General features: G+C 46.7%; 1 protein-coding gene across 1 annotated transcript; it reads left to right on the top strand.

Moving 5' to 3' along the window:
- Positions 1 to 1,157: 1,157 nt before the first annotated feature.
- Positions 1,158 to 21,076, top strand: LOC307064854 (uncharacterized protein C13orf42; the record flags this gene model as incomplete). Its single annotated transcript, XM_079721566.1, has 4 exons — positions 1,158 to 1,562; positions 17,181 to 17,328; positions 19,694 to 19,925; positions 20,902 to 21,076. The coding sequence occupies 4 exons, from the start codon at positions 1,158 to 1,160 to the stop codon at positions 21,074 to 21,076; spliced, it is 960 nt and encodes a 319-aa protein (XP_079577692.1).
- Between the last annotated feature and the right edge of the window lie 574 nt (positions 21,077 to 21,650).

Raw genomic sequence — 21,650 nt, 5'->3', positions numbered from 1 at the left:
ACAAAACCAAAAACAAAACCAAAAAAACCCCAGCAGACATAAACCATTCTAATGCACACATCCCGTAACATTTTATTACGATTTCTCGGGGCTCACAGTTTCCTCTGACACTCAGCTTAAGAAAATGCCTGTGCTGGAGATTTTCAGGCTTCAGCTCTCTGAAATTTGGGAGAGAAATAGACTGTGTAGAAAAATGAATGCAGAAATGATGTGTAGCATTCGCCTGGGAAGAATTCTAGAGGGAAGGTCCCTGAGATTCTAACGTACTCAGACGAGGCTCTTGAAAAATTAGTTCGTGCCTGATTGTATGTAGAGAGTCTATTTAAATGAAAATGTGCTCAAGCTAAAGAACGGGATTTGCCCCATTTATGTGGCCACCTTCAGCTCACTGAGGCTTTTGTGCAGAAACCTGTGGTCGGATATCTGAATCCTCCGGTCTCCACAATGAGCTGCTATCTGGTAACGGCGGCGAGGTCTCGTTACCGCGGGCTGAGGCGCCTTCAGGACGCTCGGATGCTACTCAGAGCTCACTTTATCGGGGATCTGAGAGCCTCCTGCCAAAGGCCCTGGCTGTGTCCACCCGAGTCCATCTCCGGGGACTGGATTTTACCTCAAGCAACACACTGTCTACGGTTTAGTGCTGTCTTTGAAAAGCAGGATTTCATTTTGGAGACAGGGATTCAGGACCAGGGCCAGATCAGCCGAGGTGGAAACGTAAAAATCCACACCACGATCAAGTCAAATCGAGGGAGACCACATCCAGAAATGAAAAAGGAAAAAGAAAGAAAATAGCTGAGCAGGAGACGCAATGTCACGTGTTCTGCATCCAGCTGGGGCCTTGGATGGAAGAGTGTGGAAGGTATGCGCACCAAATGGTGCATAAAGCCAGCCAGGGAGCTTGCTTTTAAGCTCACAGCGCACTCCCTCACGTCCTCAGGTGGTTTATGGCATTTTGGTTATTGGATGTAAGGTCCCCCCCATGAGAGATGCCCGGGTCGCCCGCCTGACCAAGCCCACATTCGCTGGGATTCCAAGAATCAGAGGCCTCCGGGAAGACAGATGGCAGGAGGCCTGCACCTTGGCTCCTGGGCCCCCAGCTAGATCAAGTGGCGCCACGCAGGCAGCTGGAAGGCACCCACAGAGAGAAACCGAGCACCATGCTCAGAAAGCTCCACTCCATCTTTCACTCCGGGCCGCAGAGGAAGGCGGAGGTGGCCGAGAGCCCTTACTACGACTGTGCCAGCCCCGCGGTGAGGCTGATCCGCAGCAGCTCCATGTACGTGGTCGGGGACCACGGGGAGAAGTTCAGCGAATCCTTAAAGAAATACAAAAGCGCCAGCAGCATGGACACCAGCCTGTACTACCTGCAGCAGGAGGGGGACCGGGCGTGGATGTACTCGCGCACCCAGGACTGCCTTCAGTACTTACAGGAGCTGCTGGCCTTGCGCAAAAAGTACCTGAGCAGCCTCAGCGACCTGAAGCCCAGCCGCGCCCCGGGCATCTCCTCCACCTCCTCGAAATCCTCCAGGGGAGGAAAGAAGTCCGCCTCCAAAGAAATAAAGGTAAGTGTCGCCGCCGAGAAGTAGAGTTGACGTGAGCGCTTTTCCGAGAGCCTCTGACGCGGGTTGCAGCCCTGGATCATCCACGCGCAGCGTAATTAATCTGCGCCTTTGGGCTGACAGCTCCGTCCACCTCAGACACTCTCCATTGCCGTCTCGCCAGCCTGGGAAGGATGGCTGGTCCCATGCTGGGTTTTCACGCGGAGACCACGGGAAGGAGCAGCTTCTGGCATCCACGTAGCAGCCTGTGGGGAGGACTCGGGCTTGGTGTCAGACAGACGGTTTGCAGGGCACATCTGTCACTTCCTGCCCACTTCCTGGGCGAGAGAATGCTTGTATGACATTTGAGTGACAGCACATGACTTCCCAACAAGTTTTTGTTATTTTTCTTATTACAGTCACATCTAAACATCCCAGTGAAAAGTGAACATTTGGAGGATTTGCTCTGTCTGTTCCGTGAGCCCGAGTATTGGGGGGACTCGGGCACAGCCTCAGAGTCTGTGAGTCAAAGGAGATTGAATGACAACTTTGCTGGGCACTGGAGGCTTCCAGCCCAGGCAGACAGAGCAGGAAATGAGTGAAAGAAAGAACTTGCCTTTATCTCATACTTATTACAGGGTTTGTACACATTACCTTTTCTTTTCTTTTTTTTTTTTTTTTTTTTTTTTGCGATACGTGGGCCTCTCACTGCTGTGGCCTCTCCCGTTGCGGAGCACAGGCTCCGGACGCGCAGGCTCAGCGGCCATGGCTCACGGGCCCAGCTGCTCCGCGGCATGTGGGATCTTCCCAGACCGGGGCACGAACCCGTGTCCCCTGCATCGGCAGGCGGACTCTCAACCACTGCGCCACCAGGGAAGCCCCACATTACCTTTTCTTGAGATAATTCCAATAATGAATAATGCCAGAAGGGAAGGGGGGAGAAAGTCCCTCTGTATCGCAGAAGAGCAAGCTGAGGCTCAGTGACCTGATTTTGCTAAGATCCCCAACTCACTGTTACTTATTCCTTTGTTTCCTCAATTAAAAAGAAAAAAATGAAGTTTGAGGCTATTTTTAAATTGCCATCAATTGTTCTCCTGATGACTGGGCTCTAAGGTGTTCAGAGCAGGCCTGTGTGGCCCAGCAATGCCCCGCCCCCACCCCCCAGAGTGTCCTGCAGGCCTGCAAGTCCCATTTACACTGAGTGACCTACTGGCCTGTTATCAGATCTCTAGGGCTTGGCCTCACCCAACTGGTTTCAACTGTCTGCATTTTATCCCAGGCGGGAGCAGTTTAAATAACCATTTGAACTCCAGAAGTAGGGCAGGGTTGGGGCCGATACAAAGCGTCTCACTCTTCGGTTCCAGTACTGTCCCTGTGGCCAACCAGCTGTGGATTTGTGGGCCAGCCCCCCCTCCTTCGGGGCCACCTCCGATGACAGAGGGGGTTGCCGTGATTTCTGGACTTCCAGCTTGAGCATCCTGGGGTTCTCGGTTCTGGTTAGATTCCCACCAGGCACTACATTTTCCTGCAAGATGGAGTCCTTTCTTGGTAGAACCTAGCGCTCTTCCTCCCAGCTCCATTCCTAGTTCAGCATCTGAAGACAGAGGGAGGGGTCAGAGGTAGAACACCAGCTCTGGCCCTGTAGGGATGGCTGTGAAGAGGGCCCAGGCATGATGCAGGGTAGAGATTTCCTCAGGAGATGTCTCTTACCACGGTGTAACCAGGAGAGAGGTTTTATGTTTGTTTGTTCTTATTTGAGGTATAGTTGATTTACAATAGTGTGTTTGTTTCAGGTATACACTATAGTGATTTGGTATTTTTGCAGATTATATCCCATTATAGGTTATCACGAGATAATGGGTGTAATTCCCTGTGCTACACAGTAAATCCTTGTTGCTTATCCATTTTATGTATCGTAGTCTGTCTCTCCCCTCTTCCCTCTCCCCTTTGGTAACCATAAATTTGTTTTCTGTATCTGTGAGTATGTTTCTGTTTAGCATATACATTCATTTGTATTATTTTTTAGATTCCACATATAAGTGACAGCATATAGCATTTGTCTTTCTTTGTCTGATTTATTTCACTAAGTGTGGTATTCTCTAGGAGAAAAGAGACCCCTCCTACACCATTGGTAGGAATGTAAATTGGTGCAGCCACTGTGGAAAACAGTTTGGAGGTTCCTAAAAAAACTAAAAATAGAACTACAAATGATCCAACAAGCCAACTCCTGGGCATATATCTGAAAAACACGAAAACACTAATTCGAAAAGATACATGCACACCATTGTTCATAGCAGCATTATTTACAATAGCCAAGACATGGAAGCAACCCAAGTGTCCATCAACAGATGAGTGGATAAAGAAGATGTGAGATATATATAATGGAGTATTACTCAGCCATAAAAAAGAATGAAATACTGCCATTTGCAACAATGTGGATGGACCTAGAAAATATTATGCTTAGTGAAATAAGTCAGGAAAGAGTTTTAAAATGGCTTTGAAGTTAGTCAGATCAAGGCCTGAATTTTAGGTCTGTATTTAGCAGCTGTGTGCCTTTGTCAGGTTAAGTTTCTCTCTCTGGGCCTCTATTTCTGGAGCATACAAACGGAAATAAGAATATACCTTGTGAGGAGGAAGCAAGATCTGGCCTGTGACAGGACCTGGCACATACTAGGGAGTCCAGTGTTCACTGCTCTGAAATGTATGGTGCAGGAGGTGTACAGAAGCCTGGAGACAAGATGCTCTCCTTCCCTATTGCTCCCAAAGAAAGAGCTGTCTGCTGGGCGTGCCTGTGAAACGGTGGATGCGGTCTCCGTGGCTAGCAAGGTGGCCTTCCTGGCTCTCTGTGCATGGCAGGGGCAAGGGATCCAGAGAGGCCCTTCCTTCAGGAATGTCATCACCTTCCTGCATTGGTAGAAAATACTTGCTGATGTTCAGATTTAGGGCAAACTCTGTTCTTTTCCCTTGACCCCCGGTTATGTGCTGAATCTTGTCTCCCCCAAATCCTATATTTAAGTCCTAACACTCAGTACTCAGAAAGTGACCTTATTTGTTTTTTAAGATAAATTTATTTATTTTTGGCTGCCTTGCATCTTCGTTGATGTGCGCGGGCTTTCTCTAGTTGCGGCAAGCGGGGGCTACTCTTCGTTGCGGTGCGCGGGCTTCTCATTGTGGTGGTTTCTCTTGTTGCTCAGCACGGGCTCTAGGTGCGTGGGCTTCAGTAGTTGTGGCACATGGGCTCAGTAGTTGTGGCTCAAGGGCTCTAGAGCGTGGGCTCAGTAGTTGTGGCACACGGGCTCAGTAGTTGTGGCTCAAGGGCTCTAGAGTGCAGGCTCAGCAGTCATGGTGCACAGGCTTAGTTGCTCCTCAGCATGTGGGATCTTCCTGGACCAGGGCTCCAACCTGTGTCCCTTGCATTGGCAGGTGGATTCCCAACCACTGCGCCACCAGGGAAGCCCTATATAAATTTCTTTTAAAGAAAAATGTGTAACGCTGGACACCTTTCAAATGGTTAAGTGCCAGACAATAATCAGAGTTCTTTAGATCAGAGCTTTCTGCGAGCTTTTCCAAATGATCATTTATATAAACCCATAACAATTCATCCAAAAGTCTATTAAGCCCTAATTAATATATTTTTAGAACACTTTTTGAAAGTATATTAGTAGAACACTAGAAAATGAATTCCTTAAGAGGTCATGGAGGCTCTAAAAACACTTCATTTAGGAATCAGGAGGGTGTTTTGTTTTGTTTTGTTTTGTTTGCGGTACGCGGGCCTCTCACTGTTGTGGCCTCTGCCGTTGCAGAGCACAGGCTCCAGACGCGCAGGCCCAGCGGCCATGGCTCACGGGCCCAGCCGCTCTGCGGCATGTGGGATCTTCCCGGACCGGGGCACGAACCCGTGTCCCCTGCATCGGCAGGCAGACTCTCAACCACTGCGCCACCAGGCAGCCCAGGAGAGTGTTTTTATAAAAGGTTTGACAATGATTTTTTATTTCTTAAAATATAATATCCTCTTAAATAAAATACTCATAAAAATTTAAAATTTACCATTTGAACCATTTTTTCAATGATAATGTCAGTGTACAATTCACTGACATTAAGGACAGTGTTGTATAGCCCACTACATCCATTCCCAGAACGTTTTCATCATCCTAGACAGAAGACAGTGGCTCCCCATTTCCCCTTCTCCCAACTCCTGGAAATCTGTATTCTACCTTCTGTCTCTATGAATTTGCCTATTCTAAGAACCTCATATAATTGGAATCATACAGTATCTGTCGTACTGTGACTGGCTTCTTTCTCTTAGCATAATGTTTTCAAGGTTCATCCATGCTGTAGCCTGTGTCAGAACTTCCTTCCTTTTTATGGTCCATGAGCTTGGGTTTTGATGGGACGTGAGGAGGAAAAGTTTGAGATTATGCTCTGACTTTGGCCGGAGTGCTCATCAGCATTTGGGGTCCTCACTGAGGATAGTTCCCCACGGTTTTAAAGCCAGATGAACAGGTAAACAGCCAGCAACCCTCTGTGAGAACTGGGCCACCTAAGTGGACATGGGTGGACCACAGTATCTGTGCTGCCAGAGAGGCAGTTTGGGGTTGGCTGCAGTGCCCCAAGGAACTCTCCCCAGAAGATTTGGGCTGACATTTGCCAAAGCCAGGGTTCCTGGTCACCCACCACAGCCAGAAGAAATTTCATTAATTCACCCCTGAATCATATAGTTCTGAGCAGCTTCGATCTCTGATATGTCTGCCTGGATGAACCAGCTGCAAAATGCACACCCCTCCCAGCACCAACCCCCCTCCCACCCCGCTCCAACTAAAGAATTCACCTGCTACAAGAATGATTTAAACAGAACCAGTGGAATTCTGGAGAATGCCTGCCAAAAGTGATTGATTTTTGTTTCAAGTAGTTTTGTTTTGATAATAGTTAACTTTCAGAACCAATTTTCTATCATTGGCCATTCAATCCTTGTTCATGAAATAAGACCAAGTCAACAGCAAATAGATTTTTTTTCTCCTCTGTGGTAGAAAGATCTGAATCCAATTCATCTAAAAAGATTCCATATATAAATTGCATATGCAATGGGAAGAAGGTTCTGAATCTGTTCCATACCACCGGGATTTATTTTTCAGATCTGTTGGGGGGACTCTCTGCAAACACAGGGATATCAAAGTGCAGGTTTTCTGTGAGCATCAGTTACTGGAGGTCTCTATCACTTGGCCTGTATCTGGTTGGCAGAGTTGAAGGGCAGTGAACATTCAATATGAGCTGCAAAGACTATTCTATTATGCTTGGCAGCGCTCTCCAGAAGATGGCAGACGGTAAAATAATCATCGATAACACAGCATCCAATTCCTGCAGCCCCTCTCAGTCAGACCACAAGACAGGTAATTATATTCCCCAATCTACCTCCCAGACATGTGCCATTTGCTCAGCCTAGAAACAGTACAGTACTTCGGCTTTTTCCTCTCTACCACACCCCGCCCACCTGGCTAATTTCTTGTCTTTTAAGAGAGCAAAGAAAGCAAAGAAAGCACTGCCCCAGGAAGCCATTTCTCATGTCCACAATCTAATGCAGTGGATGTCCCCCCTCTCTGGGTCTGACCCTTATCTCAGCACTCAGCACCCAGCAGTCAGCACACCGTAATTGTCTGTTCATTTACTGTGTCTGCTACTGGCCGTGAGCTCATTGAGTGGGGCCACCATGTCCTATTTCTCTTTTTATCTCCAACCTCTAGTGCAGCTCCAGGCATATAGTAGATGCTCAATAAACTAATAACCCGAGAAGCTCCAATTTAAGAATAGAACTTTACAAAGTTTGATGAAGACCTGGAAAAGTAATAGGGCTGTGGTTTTCAGCGAGTGGAAAATTATCTTGTTTTTAATGGAGTAGAATATAGTTTGGGGATATTCATATGGAATGATCTTAATAATTAAAACATCCCACATGTAATGGATCAGAGTTTACCATCAAAAAGACATTTTTTTAGGTAAACATTTATTTTTGATTATTAAATTATATTTGCTCATTAAATGAAATTTATAAAACACAGAAAAGTGTAAGGAAGAAAATAAAAATGATCTAGAATTCTATCTCCTATCATCCAGAGACAATCACTATAAAATATTTAAGTATATTTTCTTTCAACCATTTATTTCCTGTATAGTTGCAGATATGTATATTAGGGCTGCCAGGTAAAATAAAGGATGCCTATTTAAATTTAGATTTCAGATAAATGATGGATTTTTGTAGTATAATTATGTCCATATAATATTTGGTATCTATTTATACTAAAAATTTATTCACTGTTTATATAAAATTGAAATTTAACTGCCATTCTATATTTTTATTTGCTAAATTTGGCAACCCTAAAGTGTGTATATGTATAAATTTACTAAATTTGGCTCATACCATATGCTTTTTTATTATTTATATTGTGGGTTCTTTTCTATCTTGTTAACTAGTTTTTGAAAACTGAAAGTGTTAATGGCAAAAAATTTAACAACTCACATTCTTTAAATAATTGTTAAACATTATAAATAAATTCATCTTACTCTGTCTATAAGACATTTTTTAGCAGTGATTCCTAAAAGTGTGATTAATGGGCCAAAGGTGAAAGGCCATTCATTTTTAAAGATTCTTCTACATATTGTTTTCCAGAAATATTTTATAATTTACACTTTTATCAACAGTGAGTTAGAAAGCCCTTCTTATTGCATTTTATCAGCACCAAGTAGTGTCATTAATTTTTAAAGTTTACTGATAATAATAGATTAAATGCATTGTTTTATGTACTTTTTTTGGATTATTGCTTAAGCAAAGATTGACCCTTTTATTTTATCAAACCAATGTGTACTTCTTGTTTAATGGATTGCCCATTCATGTCTTTATACATTTTTTGGCTCTACTAAATATTTTTATTTATTTATCTGGACTCATATTAAGGATGTGAGTACACTGTCTGCCACATGTCTTAAAAATATTTTCTCAAAGTTATGTATCTTTTTTTTTTTTTGCGGTACGCGGGCCTCTCACTGTTGTGGCCTCTCCCGTTGCAGAGCACAGGCTCTGGACGCGCAGGCCCAGCGGCCATGGCTCACGGGCCCAGCCGCTCCGCAGCATGTGGGATCTTCCCGGACCGGGGCACGGACCCGTGTCCCCTGCATCGGCAGGCGGACTCTCAACCACTGTGCCACCAGGGAAGCCCATCTTTTAATTTTACTTAAGAGTACAATTTTATCATTACAAATACTATTGATTTTTATGCAGTCAAATATGTAGATTGTTGTCTTTGATACTTCTTTGCTTCGTGCTTAGAAAGTCCTTCTATGGCTCAAGGTCAGTTGCATATTTGCCATTTTTCTCCTTTTTTTATAGTTCCATTTTTAAAAACCCAACCCTCTTATCTATTCAGCAATTTATTTTTACATGTAGTGGGATGTGAGAGTCCAACTTGAAATTTTCCCAAATAGAAAAGTTTCAACACCATTTATGGACAAATCCACCCCTTCTCTCATTGGATTGTGATGTTTCACGTATCAGGCGTGAAGATTTTTTTTTTTTTTTTTTTTTTTTTTTTTTTTTTTTTTTTTTTTTTTTGTGGTACGCGGGCCTCTCACCGTTGTGGCCTCTCCCGTTGCGGAGCACAGGCTCCGGATGCGCAGGCTCAGCAGCCATGGCTCACGGGCCCAGCCGCTCCGCGGCATATGGGATCCTCCCAGACCGGGGCACGAACCCGTATCCCCTGCATCGGCAGGCGGACTCTCAACCACTGCGCCACCAGGGAGGCCCCCAGGCGTGAAGATTTTTATACTATGTTTCAAGCATATTAATTCAGTTCTATTAGTTAGGCTGCGAACAGTTTGATAAATGTGAGCAGAAAACCTTCACCCAGTGTTGAACTAAAGTGAAATGGTCACTTAGGTGACATTTAAGGGGAGGAGTTACCAGGTCCTAGCAAAGGAAACAACAGCCTTCAGATTATAAAGCGGGAGAAAAAAGACTAAGCCTTACACTGTGAGTCTGAAACCTCTAATACCAAAGACAAAAGACGCGCAGCTACGATTCCAAAATGATTGTAATGTTTAGCTACGAGAGGTACTACCCAAGTTTAGTTATACTACAGAGTGTGACAAACATTGTCCTTTCTTTTTATCTCTTTGGGCTGATTTTCTCAGCTCTATTGTCTATATCACTATTTTTTCCCTTCAGCTCCGACAAGTCTACCATTAGCGTATCTATTGAAAAGTTGGATGTGAGTACGTGTACATATGTATTTAAATTGCAGTGATTATACCTTTTCCCAAGTTATTTGTATCTCAGATTTACAGTTCTCATTTCTTAAGCTCGTATTCTTTTATCACAAACCCCTATTCAATGATGGGTACACATTTCCTTAGGTGATGTATTATAAAAGGGATAAGATGGGACTTACCTGGTGGTCCAGTGGCTAAGACTCTGCACTCTCAATACAGGGGGCCCAGGTTCAATCCCTGATCAGGGAACTAGATGCTGCATGCATGCCGCAACCAAGTCCTGGCACAGCCAAAAAAAAAAAAAAAAAGATAAGTATTGCTTTGGACTTGATCTCGAATAGCCATTTCAAGGATGGCAGAAGGAAAGAGGATGTATTAGAGCTTTTAAGGTTTATCCTGAAAAGCTTCTTTTGAGGACATTAAATTGCTTGTGGATAAATTTGAGCTGTTTTGCATTTCATTTCACCCAGCTGATTGATCCAAGGGAAAATGATCTCTCCAATACAGACCAGTCCCACATTTGATCCTGGAAATTTCATCACAATGAACTGACATTTTGATTTCCAGGTACGATTAGCTCAAGACAGTATTATAAGATTCCATAAAAATAAGGAGTACAGAGTTCTCAAAATTTGCTAAGTTAAATCCAAAAGTATACATTAGCAACATGCAAACTGGTTGGAGAATATAAACATATGATAATGGCATGTATATAACATACATTCATTCATTCAACAAATTACTCCGTGTCAGGCATTGAAATAGGTGTTCCACATTCATAGATGGAAAGCCAGTCCGCCTGCCCTGACGCAGCCCATAATCTGAAGCTGCAACTCTCAGCATCACTGCCTGAACCACACTGGTGTGTTGGAAGAGAAACAGGTAGAATTACAACGAGAATGTTGGAGGTTGGGTATATCCGACAACTTGTCTCATGTAGGTAGTGGCTGGCAGTGAGCGTCTATCCAAAGACAGTCTTATCTGTGAGTGCTATTTGCCAAAGCTATTTCATAGACGAGGTTAAGGATCACGGGTCCAGTGTGGGGCTCTGAGGGTATAATACAACGTTGCTGTCCACACAAGGCAGAATATGAGCATAGAAAAGACGTGTGTGGGTCTGTCTGCTGCAATGAGTGAAAGCTTCGGAAAGGAGGTGCCATGTGAGTGGCCCTCCGAGGAGGTGGCGGGGAGTGATGCCAGGAGGGGGAGGGGAAGAGGGGGCTAGATGTTTCGTGGTGGACCTCTTGACGTCGGGTGGCTTTAGAATGTCCCCCTACCCTAACCTCTGACAAAATACTTCTGTTTACAACTGGAAGTTCATTTTGTAGCATCCGGATCTCTTGCAGACAAATACTGACAGATCCCAGAAAAAAGTAAACAGATTGGAGAAGCTCAAGTACCCCAAGGGCAGGTGAAACCAGGCAGGATGGGAGGTGATACGAAATGCAGAAAAATAAACTGCCGCGGGGGACTCAAAAATTAAACTGAGAAATACGGTGGAGTTTGGTTTGGAAAGATGCAAGTGTTCTATCTGGGGAAAGTAATCCAAGACCCAGGCCTGTTGTGAGGGGGTGGGACGGGGGGGGCTCGGAAAATGATAACCTTAAGGCCACTGAAGGTTAAAGGGGAGTCGGCAACGCAGTACAGATGGCTTTCAGAGAAAGCGCCTTCCCCTGGGGCTGCGGAAGGGCTGCTGGCGAAGGAACATGAGCCCTGCGAAACCCAGGTCTGAGCAGGTGCCACAGGAAGCAGCCTGCATTACACGCAGCCTTTCCAAAGTAGTTCAGTTCTGGGCTAGGAAAACGTCAAGATGGGGGATGGGGGGTGGGGGCGCGGGACGAGGCAGTCCACTGTTATTTAGAGTCCTGAGTTCAGAGAGGGAGAACCATTTGGGTCTCACCCAGGGGTGTTGATAACTGACGTCCCATTTTGTGCAACCCCTGCTTGGTAAAGTAGATTTTCTGTGATGTTAGCCTGAGCCCTGAGCCTCAGTTGTGCAGCTCTTATGCTAGTTGTCTTGGCTGGAGACCAAGAGAAGGTCGTAGTAGAGGCCAGAAAGGCCCATGGAAGCTGCGGGAAAGGCAGGAAAAGCCAGAATCAGCCTGAGTTTAAACTAGGACTTGAAAAGGTCCAGGGAGCCTGGACTTGTAGGTTAGCCTTGGTGTCACCAAACCAGGCTTGTTTGCCTGATTCACAGCAAGCCCGAACGCTGAGATGCCGAGATTTGCAGCAAAGAGAGGGTTTATTCACAAGGCAGCCAAACGAGGTGACAGGAGAACAAATTCAAATCCACCTCCTGGAAGGCAAGGGGGCTCAGGTACCTGTGCGATAAAGAAGCAGGGCGGGTCTTCCCTGGTGGCGCAGTGGTTGAGAGTCCGCCTGCCGATGCAGGGGACACGGGCTCGTGCCCCGATCCGGGAGGATCCCACATGCCGCGGAGCGGCTGGGCCCGTGAGCCATGGCCGCTGAGCCTGCGCGTCCGGAGCCTGTGCTCCGCAACGGGAGAGGCCACAACAGTGAGAGGCCCGTGTACCGCAAAAAAAAAAAAAAAAAAAAAGAAGCAGGGCGGTCTGGGGCGTGGGGAACTAAGGAAAAGGTGGGGTAATTGTTGTTCTGTGCAGTTGTAACTACCCTACAGGCCTCTGCACGTCCAAAAATGGAGGCACCCAGCACCATCTGAGGGCGGAGTTCTCAGCCCTCTGACGTCAAAATGGCGCGGAGCAGACTCGCGCATGCCCGGTTGGAGGGTTGGTAGTCCTTTCCAGCCTTAACTGGCTCAGCTGCAACTAGACACAGGTGATGCCAAGAAAACAACTCAGGCAAACACCTTGTTTAGGCTCCATGCTTCTTGGAGGACAGGCAAGTCTTGTAGCAACAATGAAAACAACCTTGATGCGGGAAGACAGGTTACAGGTGAAATGGATTTAACTGATGATTACCCACAGTTTCATTGGTACTCAGATAAATCATCACAAAATTCATCTGGAGACATTTAAAAGTATACTTTATAAAGTACAATAGATTTGTTAACCAAATCTTACTTAACTGACCTGCCAGATCACCTGATGCTTACCGTTCTCTCTGTAAAACGAGCTGAATCTTTACAATTAGAAGCCTATACTAGGGTATTATTGGCAAAGTGCAAAATGATGTATGTGTAAGCACTAATTGTAACAGCAAAAGATTTCAAACAACCCGAAGCTCTGACAATAGGGGACTGTAGTTCCTTCCTACAGTGTGTCTGTGTAGTGGAGAACTGTGCAGCTATTCAAAGGGAAGAGGAGGGTCTCTACTGCTGTGAAGTTATTCTTAGGATATACACCAAGTGAAGAAAGCAATTCACAGGGGGATATTGTATGCTACCTTTTGTTTTTTTAAAGAGTGGGTTAATATACATTTGCTTGTGTTTTCAAAAAGAAATGATGGAGAAACAAAAAACTTGATGTCTAGTCAAAATGAAGACTAGCAGAGATGAATACCAAACATTACACCCAGGATGCAAACAAAACTGCATGAATACAAGCAGAGGAAATTGCCCTCCCCCCCAAGCCAGGAGGTGATTTAGGTCACGTTTGGGGACTGGGTGGGAAAGGTAGGTGAATGCCTATGAGTGGGATGCCCTCATACCTATAGCTAGTAAGGGGATGGGGCAGGGTGGGGGTGGGGTCCCTTTACCTGGTCTCTATGTGCTGAGCAATGGGAAATACACAGGGCCATGAGGGTCCGGGCCCTGTAATCCAGGCGCTTTGTCCTTTCTTCATTGACCTATGGCTTATCCTCTTGGGTCCTGTCCCTTGTGTCCTTGTCTTCATGGAGACACTCCTGTCTGCTCTTGCAAATTCAGGGCATGAGACTGGTATTTAAGGTTTTCATCCTAAACCAGACCCCGAGGTGGGGAGCACAGGCCCTCTTGCTCCCTTCCCTATGCCTGGATCCTTAGAGAGCAGAGGGTCTCAACTGCTCTGTATTAGAATCACCTGGTTATCTAAATTAATTGATCTGGGAAAGGGCCAGTGTAGAGATTCTTTAAGAGCATCCATTGAGGGTCCAACTTCCAGCTGGGATTGGGCTCCACTGTGAGAACCGCCCGGACAGAGATGAGGGGGGAGTCATAACCATTCATAACCATCATCACCCCCAAATGGGTCCTCAGACTCCTTCAGGGGTGGTGCTTTCATTTGCAGGGAAGGAAGGCAGAGCTAAGGAAGGAAGGAAAGCAATTGTTTCTTCATTTTCATTTATTTATGTTCCTCCCTCATTCCATGAAGGCCTTGGGTGAAACTGATGATGGTAATTGAGGCAAGTTGGGGAAAGCTCTCTTTGGGGATGAGACTTGGTCACACAGGTACATAGGGGTCGGCCACAAATAATGTCACCAATGTCTCACTCTCCAGCCACACCAGGATCCAAAAGCTCTTTTAACAGAAACAAGCTTTATAACGGTGATAGTGTACTGAATGGTCCAGCAGAGCCCCGGATGTGAGGCCCCACAGAGCAGACTCTTAAGTGCTGGCCAAGGAGCTTATCTGTCAGTGTCTGTGGCTGTGCCCAGGAAGGCAATCACTGCTAAGCACAGCAGAGAGGGTGAGCTGTGCGGGAGTGTTGAGTCCCCAAGCTTGAAATTTTACAAACAAGAAACATGTTTGAATATTTGGAATAACCAACGAAATGTGCAGCTGAAAGGGTCTTTGTCCATTAGTTTTGATGGGCAGAGAGTACAATGGCTGAGGTGGTGATGTATATGCTGGTAATTTATTTTTTTATTTTGTAAATATTATTCTTGGAGGATAATTCTTGAGGAGATTGGGGATATTCACAAGAGGCCACAGTCAAGGGCTTGTGTTAACCTAACTACTGGCAGTGTGCTCGTTGCTGTTTTCTTAGCCTTTAATAGTTAAGACACCAAAGTTGACTCTCTTTTAAGCCTTTTTTTTTTTTTTTTGAGGTACACGGGCCTCTCACTGTTGTGGCCTCTCCCGTTGAGGAGCACAGGCGCCGGACACGCAGGCTCAGTGGCCATGGCTCACGGGCCTAGCTGCTCCGCGGCATGTGGGATCTTCCCAGACCGGGTCACGAACCCGCGTCCCCTGCATCGGCAGGCGGACTCTCAACCACTGTGCCACCAGGGAAGCCCCTCTTTTAAGCCTTTTAATGAATGAAAGCAATTGATCCAGGCTGCTCTGAGCTTCTGGCCAAAGTCTACTTCCTGGGGACGCTGAGGAATGAACAGCTTAGATGAAATTATAGGGTGACCCAGATGGAAAAGAATATGGTGCCCATGAGCAAGGTTGAGACTCTTGCATTCAGCCAAACACTGGTGGCAGTTGCTACTAGGGACTTAGTGATATCCCTTCCAGGTGGAGATGGGTTTTGAGATGGGAAAACCTACAGACCTTGCATTTCTATTAAATAATATTCAACCTTCCTTTGGGGCTCAGTCCAGATCATGTGGTTTTCTCGATTCTTTGCTTCTCTCTCTTCCACTTCACAAAAAATTCTCTAAAATAATATGTGCCATCGTAGAATTAGATTAGGTACTGAGGACCATGGAGCCTGGAGGAGGGAAACAGCCCAGGAGAGGGTGGTCTTCCTGGAGAAAGAGCTGTCTCAGCCACATCTTCATGGTTGGATAGGAGTTGGCCAGATAAGGCATTCAAAGCAGAGGGATGGCAAGAGAAAACACAGGGAGAATAAAAGCGTTTGGACCTGCCTCCAGATATGAGCCTTCCTGTTATCTGCCTGCAGGAAGGATGCTGGTGGCCCAGGCTTCTGTGCTCATACAGACTTTCAACCAGCCCCTCAGTTTTTCATTCCAGCCCTTGGTGTGCCTGGAGTTGCCATGTCTGGAGCATTTCTGGTTCCAAGGGTCAAGCTGTCTCCCTTCTGAGCTGCTTCATCCACCCGTGGTTCTCTGGGAGGGCGGTCCCTCTGCTCTGTTACATCAATTCCCCTGCTTCAACTGCTTTCCATTTGGCAGGAGCTCTTGGAAATCTCTCTCTCACCGATGACCTCTCTCTTGTTCTCTTTGACACTGGGTTTCAACTTTCCCCCCGCCCACTTTCATTTTAGTGGGCTCTTTGAAGGGGGTGAGATAACTACATGTGAATAGTTTTCCACTTTTAACAGAAAAGGTTCAGTGTATGTTGTGGTTCTCCAAATTTTTTCTCCAAGAATGCTCCTTACAAATATAAAAGGAAAAAATCCTCTATTTAAAAATGTTTCCTGGGAATTCCCTGGTGGTCCAGTGGTTAGGACTCTGTGCTTCCACTGCTGGGGGCACGGGTTCGCTTCCTGGTCCGGGGAACTGAGATCCTGCAAGCCGCGTGGCTTCCTAGTGGTACAAATGTTTCCTAGTGGTACAAAATGCATACGTTTTACCAAAATCTTATGCATATATAAAGATGTCATCCTTTAGTTTCCTAACATGCAAATCTGTAATTAAATCACTTTCATTTTTAATACCATCCCACTTTCAAAGTGCACACAAAAAATAAAAGAACTCTACATTTGGTCCAAGTAGCCCAGGTTAACACATATTGTCTTTCTTTTTTCTCCCTGAGTTCTCTTATTGCCTAAATTCTTCAGGGAGCTTTTTATTAGTTCACATGCTGATTCTGTGCCTACATCATGAGTTCGCCATTGAAGTCCACCATGGTGCTTGAACCTCCGTGATGCCGGTCGCTGGTGACTGACTGTGAGCTGTTGTGAAGAGAATGATGATGATGATGGCGGTGATGGTGATGAAAACATCATGAAGAACGCTTCAGGACAGAACCTGGAACCTAGTTAGGCTCTCTGTAGATTTTTTTTTTAAACTACTTTAAAGATGTTACAGAAAAACCTGAACAAACTTTTTGGCCAACCCAATATTATTCCTTACACTGTTCAAACAATCGCACCAATTTGTCTTCAATTTATTCCATGATTGAACCGAAATTTGGCCACTTTAGGTACTGAAAACTCTTCTGGAGTCTTTTATTTTCAACATATCTCGTCCCCTCTTTCCTGCTGTGAGCATCTCATCGCCTACCTAAGGAACTGTACAATCTCCTAACTGGGTTTATCAGCAGGCAACAGGCCAAAGAAAGACAAATTATTTTGCCTAATGGTCCATAACAGCCCCTGACCAAGACAGAGGCAGATCTACCCACCCTTTCACTCCCCCTCCTGGAGATAATCCGAAATCCACTGACCTACAGCAAGTGTGGATCTGGAGTATCTACCTTCCTTTCAAGGGCACTTATTCAAATTTACCTGCAAATTCATAACTTCACATTGGTTTAGTTTCAGCAACATGTGGTCCTTTTCCATGGCACTTGTGTGTGGGTGCTCCAAGGCTGGCTCAGGCAGCTCTGCTTTCTCCTCTCCGCCCTTCATCTCTAGCAGAAAGCAACGCCCAAGAAGCACTCGCAGTTCAGCGCGGATGTGGCGGAGGCCATCGCCTTCTTTGACTCCATCATGGCAGAGCTGGATACGGAGAAGCGGCCGCGGGCTGCTGAGGTTGACCCACAGAACGAAGACGTGGACTTCGATGGTGAGTGTCATCCCGGTGGCAGGAGGTGGGTGGAGTGGGGTCCCTGGAGTGGACTTTCTTTGATTAAATGGAAACTCACATCTGCAAGCCAAAGCCTGGCCCTGAGCTTGCTCTACCCCTTGGGGCGCTGGCTTTCGTCGTCGCTGCTGCCGCCGCTGCCGCTCCAGGCTACCCCTTAAATCCTCAGGCTGTATTCGGACAAAAACTCCTTCCCTGGGGTCCATTTTCCACAGCAGAGATGGGGTGGAATTTTGTAAGGCTCCAGGAGGGAAAGCAATAGGGCAACAATTAAAGAAAGGGATGAGTTGGAGAGTTGTTAAATGGGTATAGAGTTTCAGTTTTTTTTTTAAACAGCTGTTGTGATTTTTTAATTTAATGTAATTTAATTAATTTAATTTTTTACTGAAATATAGTTGATTTACAATGTTGTATTAATTTCTGCTGTACAGCAAAGTGATTCAGTTATACATATGTATACATTCTTTTTATATTCTTTTCTATTTGTTTTATCTCACGTTATTGAATATAGTTCCGTGTGCTATACAGTAGGACCTTGTTTATCCATTCTATAAGTAGTAGTTTTCATCTGCCAACCCCAAACTCCTAATCCATCCCTCCCACACTCCATCCCCCTTGGCAACCACAAGTCTGTTTAGAGTTTCAGTTCTGCAAGATGAAAAAGTTCTGGAGATCTGTCACATAATGATGTGAATATACTCAACACTACTGAACTGTACACTACAAGATGGCAACATGGTAAATTCTATGTTATGTGTCTTTTACCAGAATTGAAAAAAGAAGGAATAGACAAATTATATTTAAAAATTGGGCTTGTGACCCTACCTGAGCTAACTTGGCCCTGGGCAGCCCTGTCTGCTGGACCCGACTCTGACCCTTCACCCACTTTGTCACCCCTCTCCACCCCTCCCCCCAGCACTCCCCCTGTGGCCCTCATGGGCCACCACTCTGCGAGGATGTGTAGACAGGAGAGGGCCGGGGTGCTTGCTCAAGCCCAGTCTGGATTGTTGGAGAGGGAGTGAGGTGAAGGCCGAGGGTGGTGCTTTTCTCCTTGCCAAGGTGTATCACTGGCTGTCTTCTGATGGAGAGCAAATAACAGCCACATTCATGAGTTGAACGCACTTTTAAATTCCATTACTCAACTGTCAGTTTCTCTCATCGTCGACTTGCCCCTCATGGTGTATTAATGATGATTTAATTTAGCGGTTACTGGCCCCTGGTTATTGAGGCAACAGCTCTTGGTACCAATACTAAATAATTTTTAATACTAAATATTAAATATTTTATTTCATGCTCAAAGATTACATTCTTGTGATGCGTTTGTTATTTTTCTAGCCCTGATGGACATGTACCTGTGAGATTTCGGTTCCCACTGGGTTCTGTGGAGCTTCACGGGAGGGGATGCCCACTCCCCAAGCTCACTGTACCCCGCAGGGTAACTGATCTGCCCCCGCTCCCACTGCAGCCCCTGACAAAGAACAGCCCTCTCCTTCAGAGTCGGGCCTGGGAAATCCAGACATTGGTGAAAGGACAATGAAATCTACTGAGGATGCAAGTGTCATCGTCACAGTTATAATTTTTTAATGGAAATGACTTCATGTTTTTTCTCTGATAGCCACAGTAACGTATGTTCACTGTAAATCAAATGAATCAAATAATACGCCAAAGTCTAAAGAAGAAAGTAAAGAGTTTGACCTGTAATTCTACCACCTAGAGTTAATAATCACTGTTAACAGTTTGGTGTACGTCCTTTCAAAAAGGCTTTAAACACACACAGACTCACTGTATTACTCTTTTTCAACAAAAACAAGATCCCTGTGCTATTTTTCATCCACTCTTTTCACTTAACAATTTACAATACGTCATGGGCATCTTTCCAAGTCAGTAAACATAGGTCTATGTGCTTGTCTTTTTTTTTTTTTTTTTTGCATTACGCGGGCCTCTCACTGTCGCGGCCTCACCTGTTGCGGAGCACAGGCTCCGGACACGCAGGCTCAGTGGCCATGGCTCACGGGCCCAGCCGCTCCGCGGCATGTGGAATCTTCCCAGACCAGGGCACGAACCTGCGTCCCCTGCATCGGCAGGTGGACTCCCAACCACTGCGCCACCAGGGAAGCCCCATGTGCTTGTCTTTAATGGACACATGCTAGTCCATTGTCTCCCCAAACGAAAACTGCAGAGTTGAACCATCCCCTTTGCTTGGCTCTCCGGGCCTTCCTAAGAATTTCCTCTTTTACGTATGTATGTATTGTGGGGTCTTACCTGGATTTGTCCTCTCCGTGGCCTTCTGCTCCCCCGCCCCCGTGGTGAGTCCTCCTTTCCCGGGGGCCCTGCTTCTCTCTTCCAGTGGCCACCAGCTCCCGGGAGCACAGCCTGCACTCCAACTGGATCCTGCGGGTGCCCCGCCGATGCTCCGAGGACATCGCTGGGCACACGACAGCCGGCCAGTTCCGGAGGAGCACGGAGCGCAGGGCCTTCGGCACCCAGAAGAGGCTCGAAAGGCGCCCCATCTACTTGCCCAAGGCTGTGGAAGGGGCCTTCAGCACGTTGAAATTTAAGCCCAAAGCCTGCAAAAAAGAGTGAGTGCTCAGGTCACATAGCATAACCAAGAGGCTCTCATGTGCACCAGACTCTTGGGTGGCTTCTTAGGTGCCCTGAACCCCCATCTTACATGGAAAAATCATTCTTTTGTGTATGGGGGGAGGGAGGTCTTAGTTTAAAACATTTTTTGATAGTCTTATATTCACATTCTAGCTTGGTTCACCACTGTCCCCACCCCTAACTGCACCTTGAGCTCTGGACCGGCCTCTCCCTTTCTGGCCCACTTAGCCCTCATGCTCTGTCCATCCTCTTTCCCTCTTTCCCCCAAGTGCCACTGACACACTGTGTGCTGCAGATTTTTAATGAGACTTTGGGGTTGAGGAGGGCATAGCACCATGAGGGAAGCAACACTGAACCAATTAGATGGCCCTGCTGGAGAAAGGCATTGCCAGGCTCGGATGGAGAACATCTCGCTGACTGGGCCCCACCTGGCCCTCCTGCCACCATCTCTTGGCCTCTCTCCCTACAGACCCTCCTCTCCCAAGACGAGTTGCCACCTCTAACCCCCAAATCCCCGTGACTTACTCCTTCAGAGAAGTATGTGCGCTCCTGATCTGGCCACCCTAGGCCATGCTGCAGGGAGCTCACCTCTCACAACAGAAGGGCCTGTCTTGGCTCGTCCACCTGTCTTCCTCTGTTTCTACAAGAGCCATCCAGCTCTGATGGGTTCAGGGCTTTTCTAAATGGCATTTTCCTCCCATAAAAATGGACTATGTACTGGACATATTAAAACCAGGACTCAACCCTCATCACCCGTCCTTCCCCTCCAAGGCCACATTGAGGTCCAGCTGAGGTCCACCCACAGCCCCCACGATGATACTGCTTTGTCCTCCACGAGGCCCAGCACTAGGGGAACATCCAATGGGCTCCATCAGGATGGCAAATCAGAGCATCCGTTCTCCGTGTGGCCAGCCAAGCCAGACTTAAACCCTTTGCCTCATTCCTCCCTTCCAGCCTGGTGAGCTCCAGACAGATCCTCTTCAACTTCTCGGGGGACGACACGGACGGGGACGCAGAGCTCTTTGCACTGGAGCCCCTGGCATCCCCGGGGGAGGACCACTACGAGACAGAGAACCCCAGAGGGCAGTGGCTGCTTCGGGAGAGACTCTGGGAACGAACAGTGCCCTGACTGCCTCAGCCCTGCAGCCTGGCTCAGGCTGGGTTCCCCCGAAGGCTTTCACTGCAGAAGGAGGTGTCTGGTAGAGTTAAAAATGGACATTGTCACGAAGTCAGGCCCAGGAGCACACTGCCTGCCGGTGCCCAGCCAGTGCCAAAGATACCCGTGGCCTCCTGGAAGGCCTGCCTTAGGGGCCTTCTGGAGCCTGGCTTTCCCAGCACGGGCGGGTTGGCTGGTCATTACAGCCCTGCTGGTCTTCAAGAGCAGAAATAATGGAAGGTCCAGGCTCACTCCCGGCCTCCCCTGGCCTGTCCCTGGCTCTCCATGCATCTGTCCAGGTGGCTGCGAGCGTCCCACTTGGTACAGGAAACCAGGAAATTTGCCCATCATGGATCTCTGGGCCAAAGTTTTCAAAGAGGCAACTCCTCTCCCCACAGGGCTCAGAAACGTTATGGTCATGTACTGAAGTTGCCTTCTTTTGTGCAGTTTGGGAAGCAGCTTTTTTTCACCCTAACCCTTTTCACAGTGTTCTGGAAACTTCTGCCAGGTTAGGCTGAAGACAAGGCCAGTGTCCTGGCAGTGGGAT

The sequence above is a fragment of the Hyperoodon ampullatus genome, assembly GCF_949752795.1.
Source record: "Hyperoodon ampullatus genome assembly, chromosome: 16".
NCBI classification, from domain to species: Eukaryota; Metazoa; Chordata; class Mammalia; order Artiodactyla; family Ziphiidae; genus Hyperoodon; species Hyperoodon ampullatus.
Note: the sequence above shows the minus strand (reverse complement) of the source record. Positions and strands in the feature narration are given on the sequence as shown.